At 37.9% G+C, this 23365-nt stretch overlaps 1 protein-coding gene across 3 annotated transcripts in view; it reads right to left on the minus strand.

The window, feature by feature from the left end:
• Window positions 1–23365, minus strand: part of stk32a (serine/threonine kinase 32A) — a 130543-nt gene that overhangs the window by 57218 nt on the left and 49960 nt on the right. For all 3 annotated transcript variants that reach the window (XM_062048708.1, XM_062048709.1, XM_062048710.1), the window contains one exon: window positions 10708–10881. In XM_062048708.1, coding sequence (XP_061904692.1) covers window positions 10708–10881 — 174 coding nt within the window. The remainder of the gene's footprint in view (window positions 1–10707; window positions 10882–23365) is intronic.

The raw sequence follows: 23365 nt of genomic DNA on the forward strand, positions 1-23365 counted from the left end.
GGGGAAATGTATTTGATAAAACCCAACACCAAGAATAGACATTTGAAAGGCAATTGAAAATAAATAAAGAATAGTAAAGAACAGGCTGAATAAGTGTAGGTTATATGACGCATAAATAACCAACTGAGAACGTGCCTGGTATGTTAACGTAACATATTATGGTAAGAGTCATTCAAATAACTATAACATATAGAACATGCTATACGTTTACCAAACACTCCTAATCGCTAAATCCGATGAAATCTTATACGTCTAGTCTCTTACGTGAATGAGCTAAATAATATTATTTGATATTTTACGGTAATGTGTTAATAATTTCCCACATAAGTCGCTCTTGAGTATAAGTCGCACCCCGGGCCAAACTATGAAAAATACTGCGACTTATAGTCCGAAAAATACGGTAATCACTTGTGCACATTGAACCTACAAGTTGTGCTCTCTTAACACACAGTGATCGTTCTATACTAAGACAAATACGAAATGGAGTAGGACGCCAAAGTGCCTTCCAGAAATAATAAATAATAATACAATATTTTATCTGTTTCGCACTTTGCATTTAAACAAAACTTAAACTTATATAAAAATATAATATAATATAATAATATTATATATCAGTATATATACTATATACTGTATAAATAATATGTAAATATTACATATATGTTATATCTTATATTGCTACTATGGTACATTTTTAGTCTACTTTACCCTTTCCATCCTTTGAAACTGAGCCACTGTATGGAACAATTTCCCTTGTGGATCAATAACGTTTGTCTAAGTATAACTGCTACAGTACACACCAATATTTTAAAACAATAAAAGCTTAGCCATTAAAACAGATAAAATACTGAGACTAAAACCCTATCAGTAAAGCATAAGAAACACAAAACATGCAAAATAGTGGGTTTTCTAACAGTGTATCTAAATATTTTAGTTATTAGTTATACCATGAATTGATTTACGTGGACCCCGACTTAAAGAAGTTGAAAAACTTATTCGGGTGTTACCATTTAGTGGTCAATTGTACGGAATATGTACTGTACTGTGCAATCTACTAATAAAAGTTTCAATCAATCAATCAATTAAAAAAAACTTGGTCAAAAGGTTCAGTGTGTGTATAAGTACTTTTTGAGCAAATTCAACAATACTGTGATAATAATGATAACCGTGATATGAAATTGTCATATCGTTAAATCTTTAGACGTGATTATTATTAACTTAGATGAGCGGCTCCAAACTGTGTATGGAAATACACACAAAATACTTTGTCAGTCGAGTGAATAAAAAGAAGTATTGGCCAGAGGTGATTGGCTTAGAAAGGCGATAATCAGCCGATCATGTGCTTTTCCATGAAAACCGTCCAACACTGATCGCTGGCCAATCGATTGGCACATCACTCGTTTCATGTTTTTTATTTTATCCAATGGGGAAAATAAATAGTTTCTGAATTGAATGTGGACCAGCATACTAAAATAGATTGTGTTCAACCTTAGAGCTCCCATTGTGTTTTCTTCTTGGCTGTCCACTTCTATTTATTCAGTCATAAAAAGACATAGCCCAGTAAGCAGAAAGGTTAAAATAGCTTGACGCAAAAGGTCGCACCTGGCACGTCCCCAAGGTGCAGACTGATGCTACTATAAAATGCGCAAGATATAGGCGTATTTAATTTGCAAACTGCAGGTTAAGTGCTTTTAAAGCAGACTTGGCAGCTGCTGCCAAGCTCCACTGGAAGAAACGAAAAATCCTGCGATTCTCTGAGAAGTGAGTCATCTTTATTTTAAATCCTCAGGATAATTTGTCCGGTTCATTATCAATACCTCATAAACATGTACATGTTTGGTTAAAGACGAGTGTTTTCCGACTTTTTCTTCGTGTTACATAATATCATCAAGTGACTGACACGGTTGCAGTAACCAGGCTAACCTGACCCCTAATCATATAACGTAGCACCTTTTAGCATCCTTCCTGACATTTAGTGCTGTAAAATGGTAAATGGTAAATGGGTTGTACTTGTATAGCGCTTTTCTACCTTTTTTTTAAGGAACTCAAAGCGCTTTGACACTATTTCCACATTCACCCATTCACACACACATTCACACACTGATGGTGGGAGCTGCCATGCACGGCGCTAACCAGGCCCATCAGGAGCAAGGGTGAAGTGTCTTGCTCAAGGACACAACAGACGTGACTAGGATGGTAGAAGGTGGGGATCGAACCAGTAACCCTCAGATTGCTGGCACGGCCACTCTCCCAACTTCGACACGCCGTCCCCCATACAACAACATCGGTATCGGCGCACAACGGTCCTCACGGTACCGTGAGTGACAATCAAGCATGTTATATGTTCAAGGCAAAAACATGACCATGTTGCATCTGCTCATTCTCTGGTGATGAAGAAGCAAAGAAAGCCACATAATGACTAATTAATAGAACAACAATGAAGGAAATAACAATATATGTACAAATTGAGCATCTACTGGGAAAAAAAAAGAGAAATAAAAAGTGATGGATTATCAAGTTGCTTATTCATTCAGCCCATTGAAGAACATATATATATATATAAATATATATATATACATATATATAAATATATATAAATATATATATATATATATAAATATATATATAAATATATATATATATAAATATATATATATATATATATAAATATATATAAATAAATATATATATATATATAAATATATATATATATATATATATAAATATATATAAATATATATATATATATATATATATATATATATATATATATATATATATATATATATATATATATATATATACATATATATATATATATATATATATATATATACATACACATATATATATATATATATATATATACATACAAACCCTGTTTCCATATGAGTTGGGAAATTGTGTTGGATGTAAATATAAACGGAATACAATGATTTGCAAATCCTTTTCAACCCATATTCAATTGAATGCACTACAAAGACAACATATTTGATGTTCAAACTGATAAACATTTTTTTTTTGTTGCAAATAATCATTAACTTTTTAATTTTATGCCAGCAACACGTGACAAAGAAGTTGGGAAAGGTGGCAATAAATACTGATAAAGTTGAGGAATGCTCATCAAACACTTATTTGGAACATCCCACAGGTGAACAGGCAAACTGGGAACAGGTGGGTGCCATGATTGGGTATAAAAGTAGATTCCATGAAATGCTCAGTCATTCACACACAAGGATGGGGCGAGGGTCACCACTTTGTCAACAAATGCCTGAGCAAATTGTTGAATAGTTTAAGAAAAACCTTTCTCAACCAGCTATTGCAAGGAATTTAGGGATTTCACCATCCACAGTCCGTAATATCATCAAAGGGTTCAAAGAATCTGGAGAAATTACTGCACGTAAGCAGCTAAGCCCGTGACCTTCGATCCCTCAGGCTGTACTGCATCAACAAGCGACATCAGTGTGTAAAGGATATCACCACATGGGCTCAGGAACACTTCAGAAACCCACTGTCAGTAACTACAGTTGGTCGCTACATCTGTAAGTGCAAGTTAAAACTCTCCTATGCAAGGCAAAAATCGTTTATCAACAACACCCAGAAACGCTGTCGGCTTTGCTGAGCCTGAGCTCATCTAAGATGGACTGATGCAAAGTGGAAAAGTGTTCTGTGGTCTGACGAGTCCACATTTCAAATTGTTTTTGGAAACTGTTGTGGACGTCGTGTCCTCCGGACCAAAGAGGAAAAGAACCATCCGGATTGTTATAGGCGCAAAGTTGAAAAGCCAGCATCTGTGATGGTATGGGGGTGTATTAATGCCCAAGACATGGGTATCTTACACATCTGTGAAGGCGCCATTAATGCTGAAAGGTACATACAGGTTTTGGAGCAACATATGTTGCCATCCAAGCAACGTTACCATGGACGCCCCTGCTTATTACAGCAAGACAATGCCAAGCCACGTGTTACATCAACGTGGCTTCATAGTAAAAGAGTGCGGGTACTAGACTGGCCTGCCTGTAGTCCAGACCTGTCTCCCATTGAAAATGTGTGGCGCATTATGAAGCCTAAAATACCACAACGGAGACCCCGGACTGTTGAACAACTTAAGCTGTACATCAAGCAAGAATGGGAAATAATTCCACCTGAGAAGCTTAAAAAATGTGTCTCCTCAGTTCCCAAACGTTTACTGAGTGTTGTTAAAAGGAAAGGCCATGTAACACAGTGGTGAACATGCCCTTTCCCAACTACTTTGGCACGTGTTGCAGCCATGAAATTCTAAGTTAATTATTATTTGCAAAAAAAAAAAGTTTATGAGTTTGATTATCAAATATGTTGTCTTTGTAGTGCATTCAATTGAATATGGGTTGAAAAGGATTTGCAAATCATTGTATTCCGTTTATATTTACATCCAACACAATTTCCCAACTCATATGGAAACGGGGTTTGTATATATATATATATATATATATATATATATATATATATATATATATATATATATATATATATATATATATATATATATATATATATATATATATATATATATATATATATATATATATATATATATATATATATATACATACACACTACCATTCAAAAGTTTGGGGTCACCCAAACAATTTTGTGGAATAGCCTTCATTTCTAAGAACAAGAATAGACTGTCGAGTTTCAGATGAAAGTTCTCTTTTTCTGGCCATTTTGAGCGTGTATTTGACCCCACAAATGTGATGCTCCAGAAACTCAATCTGCTCAAAGGAAGGTCAGTTTTGTAGCTTCTGTAAAGAGCTAAACTGTTTTCAGATGTGTGAACATGATTGCACAAGGGTTTTCTAATCATCAATTAGCCTTCTGAGCCAATGAGCAAACACATTGTACCATTAGAACACTGGAGTGATAGTTGCTGGAAATGGGCCTCTATACACCTATGTAGATATTGCACCAAAAACCAGACATTTGCAGCTAGAATAGTCATTTACCACATTAGCAATGTATAGAGTGTATTTCTTTAAAGTTAAGACTAGCTTAAAGTTATCTTCATTGAAAAGTACAGTGCTTTTCCTTCAAAAATAAGGACATTTCAATGTGACCCCAAACTTTTGAACGGTAGTGTATATATATCCAGCGAGGACAGAGTTGCCAGCTGATGTGGCGCTAAAAAAATAAAAATAAACATCTCTTCAATCTGCATTCATTATTTTCAAACAGGCGCATCTCATTTCTATGGAAATTGAATGTGGAATATCCCACAGATGCGAACACTATAACTTGGTTGTGATCAGCATTAAGAATCTGGTCTGCCTGCGTCTGCGTTGTGGGGCAATCTGTTTGTGACTGAACTCATAGTAATATTGACTTTTATAACATGCTGCTATAAGACTATTATAATGTATATTTTCTGCTGGATCTACTCTTTATTTTATGCTGCGCTTTTTTTTTGCTGCAGCTGTTACATATACTGTAATATTGTACATGGTAATTGAGATTTTTTATATATTGTATATATTATATAATAATATAATATAATATAATAATATAATATATCAGTATATATTATATACCAGACCTGGGCCCTTTGTGCGTCCCTGTCCGGCCCGCGTGAGGCAAATCATAAATTACAAAATAAATTTAAAAAAGCATCTGTGTCGAGTGTGCAATACAACGGTGCTGCTTTTGTTTTGAAAAGCGTTATTTGTATTACTTCCGTGTTGACGTATGCGCATGCGTGATTGTGAGTGAATGTGAACAGCTGCAATAACAAATTACAAAATAAAGTTGAAAAAACATCTATGTCGTGCACGCAATACAACTGTGCTGCTTTTATTTTGAAAAGTGTTCTTTATGGGCGTATGTCCGTGTGTAAATTGTGAGTGAAGACGCTAAAAAGAGAAAAGTTGATGACGAATGCCGTGTTTTCAACAAGACATGGACTGCCAAACAACGTTCCCTCTAAGGTGCGCGCCTGCGCAATTGTGCACTGCTCAAGCGTCCTCTGCGCACAGCAAATATATGCCGCGCACCAAATCAAATCCCATCTGAATTCTAAACAAAATAAACACATTTATTCTGTGTAATTTTGCAATGCAACTCTGAGTGACAGTGACAACAAGCGGCCCTAACGGTGTTCGTCAACACCGTTCAATTGAACACCGTTCAATTATTGTAACGTCTATCGAGATGCTTCGAGGACAGGAATTATATCGATTACTTTATTGAGCAAAACTGTTTATATTCGGCCATAACCACACCAAAAACATGAGTAAAACACTTCTATCTCGAAAAACTAGTCATTTTCTGCCGTACAAACCAGGCCAAAACCAATTGTCATCTGTCACCAACACGCATACCACTAAACCACTAGTGCGTTTATGGCCACACAAAAAGTCGGACAACGCAAACACCAAAGTTACACTATGACTCCTCAGTCATATGTGTGCTTATTTTACTGTCATTTATTATTAATGTTAATGTATTTATATTAATCATGGAATGCTGTTACTAGAGAAAGTTACAGGAATGCACACTTCATCCTATGCTTACATTTCATTGTGCAACATGAGGATGTTTAAGGGGAACTAAATGTGATCTCTGAAAGGGGTACACATGATTTCCAAAGCAGTGCTTTTGGTATAAAGTTAAGTTAGGTTAAATGGAAGTATTATTATTATTAATAATAATAATTTTTATTATTATCTTACGGTATATATCAAAAATAATATTGAGCAAAATTTAATTGAAATATTGTCGATGTGGCCCTCCAGCAGTGCTCAAATTGCTCATGCGGCCCCCGGTAAAAATTAATTGCCCACCTCTGTTATATACTGTATATATAATAAGTAAATTTTACATATATGTTATATTGCTACTATGGTACATTTTCAGTCTACTTTATACCTTTTGTTTTCGCCCTCTTTTTGTGCCCTTGTGTGCACGATCCTTTCCATCCTTATCCTTTCAATCCTTTGTAACTGAGCTACTGTGTGGAACAATTTCCCTAGTGGATCAATAAAGTTTGTCTAAGTCTAAGTCTAAGACAGATGGGGTTCTAGGATAAGTAGGGCTGTTAAAATTAACACGTTAATGTGTGATTCATTACAAGGAAAAATCACATTAATATCAATCAATCAATCCATCAATCAATCAATGTTTATTTGTATAGCCCTGAATCACAAGTGTCTCAAAGGGCTGCACAAGCCACAACTACATCCTCGGTACAGATTATACAGATTAATCACACATGTTACTTTACTTTAACCACGGATGGATTAGTGAGAGGCGGCATACGGTCAGTGATCAGGTCAATGCATATCCTGGTGCAAAAATGAGTGGGGGACACATCAGTAGCAATGTTCGTTTCAAAATGCATCCCGGGGTGATAAGATAAACCAAAGTCATTTTTTAAGATTTTGTAGCAACTGCAATTAATAAAAATTCCCAGGTGTGAATGGAGGGGCTGTTTGCAATTTGCTTAAAGGCCTACTGAAACCCACTACTACCGACCACGCAGTCTGATAGTTTATACATCAATGATGAAATCTTAACATTGCAACACATGCCAATACGGCCGGGTTAACTTATAAAGTGCAATTTTAAATTTTCCGCTAAACTTTCGGTTGAAAACGTCTATATACGTATAATGACTGATGCGCGTGACGTCAATCGTTGAACCGGAAGTATTGGTACCCCATTGAATCCAATAAAAAAAAGCTCTGTTTTCATCTCAAAATTCCACAGTATTCTGGACATCTGTGTTGGTGAATCTTTTGCAATTTGTTTAATGAACAATGGAGACTGCAAAGAAGAAAGTTGTAGGTGGGATCAGTGTATTAGCAGCTGGCTGTAGCAACACAACCAGGAGGACTTACTTGGATAGCAGACGCGCTAGCCAACGCTAGCCGCCAACCGCACGGATGATCGGGTGAAGTCCTTCGTCCTTCCGTCGATCGCTGGAACGCAGGTGAGCACGGGTGTTGATGAGCAGATGAGGGCTGGCGTAGGTGGAGCGCTAATGTTTTTATCATAGCTCTGTGAGGTCCCGTTGCTAAGTTAGCTTCAATGGCGTCGTTAGCAACAGCATTGTTAAGCTTCGCCAAGCTGGGAATTATTAACCGTGTATTTACATGTCCATGGTTTAATAGTATTGTTGATCTTCTGTCCATCCTTCCAGTCAGGGATTTATTTATTTTGTTTCTATCTGCATTAGAGCCCGATGCTATCACGTTAGCTCAGTAGCTAAAGAGCTTCGCCGATGCATTGTCGTGGAGATAAAAGTCACTGTGAATGTCCATTTCGCGTTCTCGACTCTCATTTTCAAGAGGATATAGTATCCGAGGTGGTTTAAAATACAAATCCGTGATCCACAATAGAAAAAGGAAAAAGTGTGGAATCCAATGAACCCTTGTACCTAAGTTACGGTCAGAGCGAAAAAAGATACGTCCTGCACTGCCTCTCTAGTCCTTTACTCTCACTTTCCTCATCCACAAATCTTTCATCCTCGCTCAAATTAATGGGGTAATCGTCGCTTTCTCAGTCCGAATCTCTCTCGCTGCATTGTAAACAATGGTAAAATGTGAGGAGTCCTTCCTCCGGTGACGTCACGCTACTTCCGGTATAGGCAAGGCTTTTTTTTTATCAGCGACCAAAAGTTGCGACCTTTATCGTCGTTGTTCTCTACTAAATCCTTTCATCAAAAATATGGCAATAGTGCGAAATGATCAAGTATGACACATAGAATGGATCTGCTATCCCCGTTTAAATAAAAAAAAATTCATTTCAGTAGGCCTTTAAAGTTATATTATTCAAACCAAAACCTTTAATAAGAATGCCACTGGCTAGCCTCTGTTGTCGTTTAATAGAATAGATTTGTATTTTTAAATCTCTATATTTTTTACAATTACTGAATAAATATTGTTAGTCAACCCAAATAAAAATGTCTTTGTGTTATGCTAGGCTATTCTTTCAATGATGGCTAACGTTAGTAGCTGAACTAGTATTGTCCCGATACCAATATTTTGGTACCGGTACCAAAATGATTTCGATACTTTTCGGTACTTTTCTAAATAAGGGGCACCACAAAAAATTGCATTATTGGCTTTATTTTAACAAAAAATCTTAGTGTACATTAAAAATATGTTTCTTATTGCAAGTTTGTCCTTAAATATAATAGTGAACATACAAGACAACTTGTCTTTTAGTAGCAGTAAGTAAGCAAACAAAGGCTCCTTATTTAGACTGCTGACATATGCAGTAACATATTGTGTCATTTATCATTCTATTATTTTGTCAACATTATTAAGGACAAGTGGTAGAGAATGAATTATTAATCTACTTGTTCATTTACTGTTAATATCTGCTTACTTTCTCTTTTAACATGTTCTATCTACACTTCTGTTAAAATGTAATAATCATTTATTCTTCTGTTGTTTGATACTTTACATTAGTTTTGGATGATACCACAAATTTGGGTATCAATCCGATACCAAGTAGTTACAGGATCATACATTGGTCATATTCAAAGTCTTCATGTGTCCAGGGACATATTTCCTGAGTTTATAAACACAATACAAAATAAATAAAAAAAACGAAAGAAGATGTTGTGATGCCAAAAAATATTGACGTAATCATAGTACTATCGACTAGATACGCTATTGTACTTGGTATCATTACAGTGGATTTTAGGTGTAGATCCACCAAAGGCGTTTGCTTACATTGTGAAGCCGGTGAGCTACGGTGTGTAGTGAAGCATGTTTAGCTATTCCTCGTCCTGCAGGGATGATACTTGTACGAAACTTATTTTATTTGTCGCCATGGAGGCGAGGATTAGAGATTTAGAAGTACCTAAAACACTGCAGACTGGGGCTAGACTTTAGCCGCTAGCTAGCTAGCCATGTCTTAAAGCACCTCTTCCGGTGGGCGTTTCAGTGTTATAACTTCACCTTTATCATTAGTTTTTAAGCCAAAAATGCGACCGTTCTCCCTTTTCTGTCTACACACTGTGTCTGTTTGTAAGTACTCTGTGATTGTGCGCTGCCGAACATGCTCGTCTGCTCGTAAACCAGCAATGACACGACGTGATGACGACTGGGGTGCTAAGATGGCGGACCGGTACTTTTTAGAGGCAGTATAGTACTGAATATGATTCATTAATATCGCGGTACTATACTAATACCGGTATACCGTACAACCCTAAGCTAAACTTTGCCAAATCACTATCATTATCTAACGTGACCAGTTTTAGCCTCATTTACAATTTGTTACAGCCAAAGTAGTGCAATGGACAAATACATCAATGTTTCTTATCTATCTACTTACCTAATTGAGAAAGATGTGATGGCAAGGCTAGCGTTGCATCGTGCAGCTAACACTAGCTTGTATGCGTCATATGTTTCTACTTCTGGCTGTACTGATGTTGTACTTTGGTTGCCGTTTGTTCTTAATGACCTTTTCCTGTGTGTTTTACGTGCAGCTAATACTTAAGCGCCATTTCGGCAGCCGCGTAAATGAGGCAAACGGTCAATTGAATCGTATTTAAAAAAATCAATAGTTTGACAGCACGAGACAATATTCTTTGAAATGAGATGAATTACTGGTGAAGAAGGTAAACTAACAAGAAGGCAAATGGATACAAGTCGAAGGTTAGGGTAACAATGTGAAAACAACTACAGACTAGGAAGTACAGTAATAAAATAGCCAACATCCAACCTGTGTATGATGTGCTTGGAGCGCAGGTACCCGAGGGCTAAGGCGAGTTCGCAGATGTACAGTTTGACCGTGCTCTCAGAGAAATGGACGTTCTGCTGGAGGTGATAACGCAGGTCTCCTCCCAGGAGCAAGTCCACCACCATGAACATGTCTTCCTCATCCTGGAATGAATACCTGCCAGCGGAAGATTGGGCAGAAGTGAGCAGTGGAAGTAATTTTTGGTACAATAAACACTTACATTTTCGATGGTTACTTTTACATGATGAATTGTTGTATGAAGTAAAGCCATGAGGCATAGTCGACACGTACAAAAAGAAATACAAATAGGAATAAAAACTCTTGTGAAGAAACAAAAGTACATAATTCTCGTAACGTTGCATATACAGTCGTGGTCAAAAGTTTACATACACTTGTGAAGGACATAATGTCATGGCGGTCTTGAGTTTCCAATACTTTCTACAACTCTTATTTTTTTGTGATAGAGTGATTGGAGCACATACTTGTTGGTCACAAAAAACATTCATGAAGTTTGGTCCTTTTATGAATTTATTATGGGTCTTCTGAAAATGGGACCAAATCTGCTGGGTCAAAAGTATACATACAGCAATGTTAATATTTGGTTACATGTCCCTTGGCAAGTTTCACTGCAATAAGGTGCTTTTGGTAGCCATCCACAAGCTTCTGGCAAGCTTCTGGTTGAATTTTTGACCACTCCTCTTGACAAAATTGGTGCAGTTCAGCTAAATTTGTTGGTTTTCTGACATGGACTTGTTTCTTCAGCCTTGTCCACACGTTTAAGTCAGGACTTTGGGAAGGCCATTCTAAAACCTTAATTCCAGCCTGATTTAGCTATTCCTTTACCACTTTTGACGTGTGTTTGAGCTCATTGTCCTGTTGGAACACCCAACTGCGCCCAAGACCCAACCTCCGAGCTGATGATTTTAGATTGTCCTGAAGAATGTTGGAGGTAATCCTCCTTTTTCTTTGTCACATTTAGTCTCTGTAAAGCACCAGTTCCATTGGCAGCAAAACAGGCCCAGAGCATAATACTAACACCACCATGCTTGACGGTTGGAATGGTGTTCCTGGGATTAAAGGCCTCACCTTTTCTTCTCCAAACATATTGCTGGGTATTGTGGCCAAACAGCTAAATTTTTGTTTTATCTGACCACAGGACTTTCTTCCAGAAGGTCTTATCTTTGTCAATGTGATGTCAGATGTCAAAATAAGAATTGTAGAAATGATTGGAAACTCAAGACAGCCATGACATTATGTTCTTTAAAAGTGTATGTAAACTTTTGATCATGACTGTACATACACACAAAGTACACTACCGTTCAAAAGTTTGGGGTCACATTGAAATGTCCTTATTATTGAAGGAAAAGCACTGTACTTTTCAATGAAGATAACTTTAAACTAGTCTTAACTTTAAAGAAATACACTCTATACATTGCTAATGTGGTAAATGACTATTCTAGCTGCAAATGTCTGGTTTTTGGTGCAATATCTACATAGGTGTATAGAGGCCCATTTCCAGCAACTATCACTCCAGTGTTCTAATGGTACAATGTGTTTGTTCATTGGCTCAGAAGGCTAATTGATGATTAGAAAACCCTTGTGCAATCATGTTCACACATCTGAAAACACTTTAGCTCGTTACAGAAGCTACAAAACCGACCTTCCTTTGAGCAGATTGAGTTTCTGGAGCATCACATTAGTGGGGTCAATTAAACGCTCAAAATGGCCAGAAAAAGAGAACTTTCATCTGAAACTCGACAGTCTATTCTTGTTCTTAGAAATGAAGGCTATTCCACCAAATTGTTTGGGTGACCCCAAACTTTTGAACGGTAGTGTACGTCAATATATTTGTGAACACTGGAAGTCTGTTCATATTTAAGAATGGGATGTCTGTTAGTAGGAAGGACCTCATGGACTGTGAAGTCCTACACCTTAGTGTGATCAGTCTGTGACTAAATGTGCCCTGCTGAATCACATCCAGTGTGTGGAGCGCATGAGTTGCTCACAATAGAGTCTGTTTTTTTTCTGCCCCTTACCATTGTGAACATCAATAATAGTGCTTATTTCCTACTAAATAGGCTTTGTCTTAGTTAGTTAGCAATATAATTGATGAGCCTATTAGGAAATGTCAGAATTGGGATAAGGAAGAAGTGATTCGATTTCGGGGGGTTGATCTGGATAATTTTTACTATGTGAGTCACCTTATGTTTACGTTATGAGGAATTTCTCTGTGGGTGTATGCAAGCGTACCCGCCTCCACCCACAGACACAAAGAGAGTGGATGACTAACAAGCGCTATCGCCGTTTATTTAATCACGCTATGCAAAGAGTGAACCCTCCTGTAGCTTGTTTTGAAGCAACAGACAAACAAAACGAACGACACAGCAATTTAAATGTATCATTTGATTTGTTATCTCCACCAGGAGGTTAGGTGTTCGCTCTCTGTCTGTTTGTTACCAACACAGCTCAAAAGGCTATGAGGGGGGGATTTTGAATACATTTTCAGGAAATGGGTTAAGAAACAAGTGATTACATTTTAGGGTTGGCCGGGAACATTTCTATTATGTTACCCTGTATTTACTTTATGAGCCTAAACTTCTCTGTGGGTGTATCCTAGCAGTCCACGCCTCCAACCACAGACACAAAGAGAGTGGATGACTAACAAGAGGGTTCACTCTGTTTATTTAACTCTGCTATGCAAAGAGTGAACCCTCTTGCAACCTGTTTTGACACAGCAATAGCAATTTCATGTATCATTTGATTAATTACCTCTGCCAGGAGTATTGTATTATGTATTATGTATGTATCATGTATTCGCTGAGTTTTGTCTGTCTTTCTGTTTGTTATCGACATAGCTCAAAATGATATGGACGGATTTTGATGAAACAAAGGCACAGGCACTGTTATTTAATTTACACTTTGATTAAATGCCTCCACCAGGAAGTTATGTATTCGCTGGGGTTTGTCTGTCTGTTAGTTAGTTAGCAACACAGCTCAAAAAGCTATGGGGGAATTTTGATAAGGAACAAGTGATTACATATTGAGGTTGAACCAAAACATGTCTACTACGGTCCCTTACGTTTACGTTACAAGGCTGAACTTCTCTGTGGGGGTAGCAGTTCTCACCTCCGCCCACAGAGACAAAGAGAGTGGATGACTGACAAGAGGGTTCACTCTGTTGATTTAATTGCAAAGAGTGATTCCACTTGTAGCCCATTTTTAAGCAATTTGATTTAATTTATCCCTTGATTAATTACCTGCGCCAGGACTTTGTTGTGTTTGAGTTTTGTTTGTCTGTCTGTCTGTTAGCAACATGGCACAAAAAGTTATAGGCGGATTTTGATTAAACTTTAAGAAAATGTCAGAAATGGGATAAGAAAAAAGTGATTAAATTTGGGGATGATCTGGATCACCAACTGAATTCAGGATTTTTCGAAAATTATGATTTACTTTTGGGAGATAGGGCCGGGAAGAGGCCTGTGCTCTTTGACCGCTTTTCTATATTTGTATACTTTATGTCTGAATAGGCTCTCTACAATCTTTAATATTTTTAAACATTATGTTTTTCTCCCCATAAAAAAAATAACATGCTCATGTTAGACACAGGAAGTGTACAAACTACCAGTAATGGCTGAGACATGGAGAAGGAGTAGGGTTGTATAATCTCCACTTTTATTTTCGAACATGTGTAAACTAAATCTTCAAATTCAATTTTCACTCTTGTTTCTCAGTACCTCTTTTTGTGTGGAAGTCATTGTCTGGGTGCAGTACAGTACATAATGTCATCCATCAATTACAGACTGCTACAGAGAGAGCGACAGGAAGTCCGTATCAGCATGCAGCTCACTGCTTCACTGTTGCAATGATTGCCATCCATTTTACATGTCAAGCTTCTCTCACTTGTATGAATCACATAGCACCAGCGAGTGCTCCTTAGGACATGATTTTAAGACTCCCTTTCTCTATCCCAGATGAACTAATGTTGTTTTTTTCCGTTGTTGCACAGGAAGGATGGTGATTGATTGAGCTGACTCCAAATTGTTTATCAGGGCTCAGATAATGCTGAGGCCACTTAACACCTGATTGGCCTTACAGGGCGGGAAGGACACCTGGCCAAGGTCGGAAAGAGGATACCGAACATTACTGTACCGTCTTACTTTATCCTATACGACACTTACAGTACCATGAAAATTATGCTGTGTTCAAGAAAACCTTCCCTTTTATTGTAGTGCAGCGCTTACCCTGCAGAGAATTCTAAGAAAACAAAATCAATACGTTAATATATGAAGCACTAACATTTGGAAACCCGCTCAGGTTGTAATCAGCAGTGTGTGCTTACTGGAGATGTTCCACTGTATTAATCATTCCACTAACGAGACTAATTATCTTTTTCCATCTCCTCATCTTTCATCTGTAGGGTGTAAATACCTTTTAACTCAGTTAGGTAAGGTCATAAAGGGTCCAAGAGACTGTTGTCACTTTCATTTAGGGGACACAAATTAGACGTTTACTTCCATACTTGGCAGAGAAACGCTCTCTACATTAAACAGGCAATTAATTATGTTGAATAGAAAATTATGCGCTTTAACCTTCACGAATGTCTGACGTTATGGTGTTTTCCCCATTAACAGGGCTTTATAAGGAAGAGGAAAATTGTTGGTCTTTGGTATAGACCCATCGGTATTACATGTCCTGTATTGGCAAGAATATATGACAGCAAAAGCAAGTTGTCATATTTGTGGGTCTAGGGATCTATACACGCCTTCTCCCGAGCAAGTCAGAGCTTCTTTCCTGACACTCACACACGCCAAGGCAAAGCCAGTTTATTCATAGAGCACAATTCGTATGCAAAGCATTTCAAAAGGCATTACAGATGCAAACAATTCCAGTTTGTACAAGAGGGCGAATGAAATAATGAATACAAATAAAACCATCATTAAAATAATCATGAATTAATTAATTAAAGACTGGAGATAAAAAATATTTTCAGTTGTCATATGCACAATTAAAAAAAAGTGTTTTCAGTCCGGATTTGAACATTGCCAACGTTGAGGCCGGTCTCACATCTTCTGGAAGACGGTTCCAGATTTTGGGAGCATAACATTGAAATGCAGCCTCACCATGCTTAGTCCTGACTCTGGGTACCAGCAGAAGACCACTCCGAGAGATTCTCAGAGCCCGTGATGGTTCATATGGTTTTAACATGTCAGATATGTACCTTGGCACAAGACCATGAAAAGACTCAAACTCTGAGAAATAGGAAGCCAGTGCAGTAACCTAAGCATTTGATTAAAAGGAATAGGACACGCGACCATATTTTCTGGTTCTAGTCAGGACTCAAGCAGCAGCATTCTGGATGTACTGCAGCTGCTTTACAGCTCTTGTAGAGAGCCAAGTGATACGGCCATTACAGTAGTCTAACCTGCTGGAGACAAAGGCATGGATTAGTCTTTTTAAATCTGATTTAAACATTATTCCTCTAATTTTGGCAAATATTTTGGGTGGTAAATAGCTGCTGATGTTATTGACTTAACGTGGCTGTTCAAGTTTAAGTATGAGCCCATTATTACCCCCAGTTTTCTAACCTGATTATTAGGTTTCAGTGAGAGAGTCTCAAGGTGACTGATAATAGTTTCTCTTTGCTTCTGTGGGCCTCAGACAATGATTTAAGTTTTGTCTGAGTTCAGCTAAAGGAGATTATTTTGCATATGCACACTAATCCGTTTGATGCTGCGACAAAATTAATCCACAGGCCAACGTTCACTTGCCGCCAGTGACGCATAGATCTGATTGGCATCTGCATAGTTGTGGTAGGACACATTGAAGCTGCATATGAGCTGGCCTATTGGCAACATGTACAAGTTGAACAATAGGGGTCCTTGTGGCATGACACAGCTACCAATTCTAACAAAGTACGTCGCGTAATCGAGATAGGACTTGAACCAGTTAAGAGCAGAACCAGATATTCCCACCCAGTTTTCCAACATCTGTAATAAAATAGAATGGTCAACTGTGTCAAAAGCAGTGCTCAGGTCCAGCAGAACCAAGACTGAGACTTTGCCTGTGTCGGATATCATTAGTCACTTTTATCAGAGCTGTGGTGGGGCCCAAAGTCTGATTGAAAAGTATCAAACATAATGTTATACAGGAAAAATACACTAAGCTGTTGGTCGACAACTTTTGCTAGGACTTTGCCCGAGAATGACGGGTTTGATAAAGGCCGATATTGTTTAGTACTGTAGGATCAAGACTACTCTTCTTTAGAAGGGGCTTAATGACAGCAGTTTTTAAAGGGGAACTGCACTTTTTTTGGAATGTCGCCTATCGTTCACAATCCTTATGAGAGACAAGAAGACAAAAGTTTTTTTTTAGTTTTTTTAATTCTAACATGTAAAAATCGTCTCGTTCTAGGTGGCTAGCAATGCAGCTAATGGGAGCAATCAATTCTACCTCAAAATCAATTTAAAAATGCATTCAAAAACCTTCATTAACATACCGTGCCCGTATAATAACCAAGCTGTAGCGACACTGTTATTGTAGTATTCCTCCAAGAATGCATCCAAACCTGGCTTCTTTGTTACATTTACCTGAACATCATTATACAGCACCATCTGCTGGTCACATTCTGTATCACAGTCTGTTTAGCTGTATATCATGACGTCGAAACTGTATGTCAAATGTCAAAAGTGCGGATTTTACCCATTGGAATCATTTGTATAGTTTGAAAATATCCAGCGGGCCGTATTGAGATGTTAATTATGTTGTGTTATCCCAACGTAGCCTTTTTTATGCAGTTTTGCAATACCCGTGTCACGTGACTTCAGACTTGTGTATAAGGTAAGACATTATCTGGCATTTTGTTTCGCAATATTATGCAAAAGCAACTTTTCTTACCTTCTGGTACCTGCTGATCTGTATTTGGGATCTGCAAAAATCCTGAAAAATTGCGCATGTCCGCCTTTGTAGTCCATGCCGACACCGTAGTCGATAAGCTTCTTCTTTTTCTCTATCGTCTTGTTATGGGGCATTCACCCTCCGCTGTTGCCATTTCTAATATAAAGTAGTGTAAAGTTCTTACTTACATCTGTCAGTAAACTCGCCATGAAAGTGCTAAAACATACCGGTATTGTGAGTTTACATTATTCACCCAAGGAACTTTAGTTATTAGAGTGTTCCGGTTGGACGTTTTTTCACGGGACACATTTCCGCAACAACAAAGATGACGGGGAGAAGACGCTGCTGAAGGTGAGCCACGTAAATAAGACCGCCCACAAAACGGCGCATCCTGAAGCGACTGTCAGAAAGCGGCTTGAAGATGATCTTAAAACATAATCTATAATCTAAAGAACCCCCATTACATGTTATGTAGACCACAAGGAAGTGTTTTCAATTTAGGAAAAAATAAATAATATGACTTCTTTAATGCGCCCTATAATCCGGTGCACCCTATGGTCTGGAAATTACAGTACTTGGTTCTACTTGGTAGAACCTTTAACTACTTGGTGTACCAAGTAGTTAAAGGAGCAAATGTCTGGATTGACCCAAAACTAATATGAAATAGCCAAATAACACAATAATAAGTGCTTATTACATTCTAACATAAGTGTAGATAGAACCATGTGACAACAGAAATTATGTAAGTATTAAAAGTAAATTAACAAGTAGATTAATAATAGTTTTAAAAAAAATAAAATACAACTGGAAATGATGCAATAAGTTATATGTCAGCAGCCAAATTAGGAGCCTCTGTAACTGTTTTGAAATTTACATACCAAATAATATATCCTGATATAGAGAGGCCCAGGCTGAAATATATATAGTGACATAGATTTTAGACCATACCATCCATCCCTACTAGCCGGTGTGGTGTTTTTATATTTTTGGGTTGTAAAAAATCAGCCGGTAACATAACGCCGCTTTCAGAAATATGATAGCAGTTGTTAAAAGCGTGGTACAAAACAAAAGATTGAAGACACAGACAGACACAGGCAATTATGACACAGAACCAGAGTACAATATCGGGTTGGTGTAAAGGAAAGGCACACAGTCCATTAAAGCAAGGGTTTATCCTCTGGTGTAAAACTGCTCCATCAAGTAGAAAAAACAACCTCCTTGTGTTTTCTGTTCCTCTGTCCTTTATTGGAATTGATGGTGATGAATAAAAACTGCCAGGCATTTGTCATCATTTTGCACAAAGGCACTACTTAGTTGCCCAGCTGCATCTAGGCTAAAAGTACTGTGACAGACAAAAGAACTACAAAAAGAACATGTTCCTAAAACATCCATTAGCAGCTGTCGCTTGTTGCCTTTTGTGCGCACGGGGCATCAGTCAGAACGGCGGATAAGCACTTGTGGATGTCAGTCTGGTACTAAGCCAGTTTTGTTTTCCTGACGCTGTCCCAGTTCTTCTGTGTCTTTCCAGCACTCACATGTGTTTGAATGTGACCGCTTCGTGGCCTCCAGGCAGCCAATCCTGAGGGAGCGCATGCTGCATGGAGCTTTTAGAGAGCCACCGCAGGCCACTTCAGTAATGGAAGTCTCCAGAACCCGCAGTGGCTGGCAGGCTAATGTCCTTACCGAGGACTCCTTTTCTCCCTTTCAAATTGAATAATACTGCTGTATAAAGCAATAGAGTATCATTCTATTACTGCCTATTTCTTTCAGAGGGAATTCAATCACACAACTCAAACTACAATTTTACGAAACCTGCACAAAAAAACAAAAGAAAGAGGATTATCTGACCGTCCTCACTCTCTCACCTCCCATGCCTTAGTTGCATTTAAAGGTAGTAGCAAAGGAAAAAACAGAGGCACTGTATGAAATGGCACTGTTGTGTTGAAAGCAATTGCTGGTGTTGACAGGTGTTTTGTACGGAACGCTGACATCGTCGAGCATCTAAATATTTAAATGTGCAATTCCGTGTCGCTGTGTAAAAGTGCACACCGTTATGGTACTGTCTTTCAAGGTTCTGCGTGTAAGGCACAGGTGGGTAGTAATAATCACCTGTTTAGGGCTCTTATGCAGAGTCTCATGGTTAAAATAAATCAGTCCCCGCATTGATTAAAATGATCAAAATACAATAAATATTGAACATGTTACATATTGTTATGAATGTCTGTCATTTCCATATACTTGCAGCGTGTATATAAAACATTGATGTAGATTACGAAATTGTTTTAGAGGGCTTTGAAGGCTGACTCCCATTAGCCCCATTTTCCAAGCGTTTTTTAAAATCATCTTGAAAGGGTAACTGCACTTTTTTGGGAATTTCACAATCATTATGAAAGACATGATGACGGATTGGGGCAGCACAGTGTCACAGGGGTTAGTGCATGTGCCTCACAATACCAAGGTCCTGAGTTCAATCCCGGGCTCGGGATCTTTCTGTGTGGAGTTTGCATGTCCTCCCCGTGACTGCGTGGGTTCCCTCCGGGTACTCCGGCTTCTTCCCACCTCCAAAGACATGCACCTGGGGATAGGTTGATTGGCAACACTAAATTGGCCCTAGTGTGTGAATGTGAGTGTGAATGTTGTCTGTCTATCTGTGTTGGCCCTGTGATGAGGTGGCGACTTGTCCAGGGTGTACCCCGCCTACCGCCCGAATGCAGCTGAGATAGGCTCCAGCACCCCCCGCGACCCCGAAAGGGACAAGCGGTGGAAAATGGATGGATGGATGATGATGGATTGATTTTTTTTAAGCATTCTGAATATTAAATAAACGTAAATGAAAGTTTGCTTACAGCGGCGCCAATGGAAGCTCCACTATTCCGCCCATAAAATCCAATAAATAACCATTCAAAAACCGCCAACAACCATTTACATTTAGTGACTTAAATATTAACCAAGTTTTAGTGATATTGTTATTATCAGTGCTAAAGCAACGTGATCACTACTGTGTGTGCCTACGTTTACATCATCAAGTGGTCTGATGTTTCCGCTCTTTCCTGCTCCCTGTATGTTTTTTTTACCGCTTATCCCTCTCAGGGTGGCGTTGGGGCCAGAGCCTATTCCAGCTGCACTCAAGCAGAAGGCTCACACCAATTTTTAGTGTTGCCACTCAGCGTATCCCCAGGTAGAACAACAAAAAAAAGTTTTACTAGTAGCACCTTTTCTTGCACTTACATGATGAATGAACTATTACATTGCCGTTGCGTCTGCCCACTACTTTTCGGACATGTTGAATTGTTTAAGTGTAAACATGTGACGCGCGCCAATGTAACTTTGTTGATAAGCATGTTCAAAAAACATCTAAACCAGGGGTCCCCAAACGTATATATATATATATATATATATATATATATATATATATATATATATATATATATATATATATATATATATATATATATATATATATATATATATATATATATATATATATATATATATATATATATATATATATATATATATATATATATATATATACAGTACAGGCCAAAAGTTTGGACACACCTTCTATTTCAATTTGTTTTCTTTATTTTCATGACTATTTACATTGTAGATGTTCACTGAAGGCATCAAAGCTATGAATGAACACATGTGGAGTTATGTACTTAACAAAAAAAGGTGAAATAACTGAAAACATGTTTTACAATCTAGTTTCTTCAAAATAGCCACCCTTTGCTCTGATTACTGCTTTGCACACTATTGGCATTCTCTCGATGAGCTTCAAGAGGTAGTCACCTGAAATGGTTTTCACTTCACAGGTGTCATAGTTTTGATGCCTTCAGTGACAATCTACAAGGTAAATAGTCTTGAAAATAAAGAGAAACACATTAAAATGAGAGGGTGTGTCCAAACTTTTGGCCTGTACTGTATGTATATATATATATATATATATATATATATATATATATATATATATATATATATATATATATATATATATATATATATATATATATATATACAGTATATATATTTATACATACAGTATATATATATATATATATATATATATATATATATATATATATATATATATATATATATATATATATATATATATATATATACACATATATTCCTCGCGCACTAATTGAATGAAAGAGTGCACGCTTGATGTCACGTTATCAATGGAAAAAATTATTTTTAGACAATATGATTTGCCTGAGCGGCTAGAAGACACCGAGAGTAACAAGCAGTAGAAAATGGATTAGAAAGGACAGATTTTAAAATATTATATTCAAACCTGGGACTTCCCGCGGGCCGGATTTTGGTCGGTGGCGGGCCAGATCAGGCCCGTGGGCCGTAGTTTGGGGACCCCTGATCTAAACCATTACAACCATTATTATTTCTTATGGAGAAAAAACATTTTAATTTTTTTTTTACAACTGCGTAACTTTTTGCTAATCTCCTAGAGCAAGGCTATTCAAGGCTATTGGGTCCAAATCTGGCCCTGGAATGACAAGTTCAGTTCAAAACTCGGGAGACAAACATTTTTGCAGCTAATTCCTAAAAACACTGGGGTGCTCTTGTTGTAACGTGGGCCACTGTAAACATATTGACAGATTTGCATTGACATTTTACTCAAACACAGAACACATCTACACAACCGAGGCGTTCCTCAAGGCACCCCTTTAAGTCCTCTCCTTTTTGGCAGTTACAAATGTTTGTGTTGCTGTAGCTTGTTTACTTCAGATGCAGTCAATACTCACTTGTTCAACTTCTTTACTTATACTAGTAGTGTCCCTCAAGGTTCCATTTTAGGTCCTCTCTTTTTTATCATTTGAACTACCGTACTCAACTGGTCGCCCGCGAGTTCTTTAATAAAAAACCTGCGTGAGACATCTTTTCAGCAGATTCTTAAAAAACACTAAAGTGTTGTAATAGAGATGGCTTATCAATATTGCAGTGGTCAGGAGAAGTTGGCCTTTTCGTACATTTGCATGCTACAAAAAGGATAACTCTGCACAGCTTGTACGTGCTGTACTGCACCTTTGACTTTTTGTACGAATGAGATCCCTCCAAGCTCTTGCGGTCATGGTGTTATTCAAAACAAAGGCAGATGTCAGAATAAGGGATAAATAACGCAGCACTTTTCTCTTGTCATGTACTGACTGACTCGTCAACACACACACGCACACGCACACACACACACACACACACACACACACACACACACACACACACACACACACACACACACACACACAAACACACCTTCCAAACAACACAAGAGCCCCTTGCTGAAGGGACACAGCTGTCTGCCTACTCAGCCTGATGTGTTGGTAGAGGACTGTCAGCCTGTCCTGTCCCCATCACCTAACACCTCCTGTTGACCGATGGCTACCATCAGTCTATGTCGCCTCTCGCCTGTGCTCACGTACAGAAAAAATGTGCAGAAGTGTACCAAAGAGACCATGTTGCTTTATGAAGGCCTACAAGAATAACCTGCAGGTAAGGTTGGTTAGATTGTATCAACATAGGCGGTTTAATGAGTACAACTGAGACAGTACCTATAAGCCAGGGGTGCCCACACTTTTTCAGCAGGCGAGCTACTTTTCAAATGACCGAGTCGAGGTGATCTCCTCATATATAAAAAATAATAAATAAATATATACATATATATGTATGTGTATATACATGTATACGTTAGGTCAGGAAAATTTCATCCCTACAAGCCTGTATCGCAGGT

Source organism: Entelurus aequoreus, linkage group LG05 (assembly GCF_033978785.1).
Source record: "Entelurus aequoreus isolate RoL-2023_Sb linkage group LG05, RoL_Eaeq_v1.1, whole genome shotgun sequence".
Lineage (NCBI taxonomy): Eukaryota > Metazoa > Chordata > Actinopteri > Syngnathiformes > Syngnathidae > Entelurus > Entelurus aequoreus.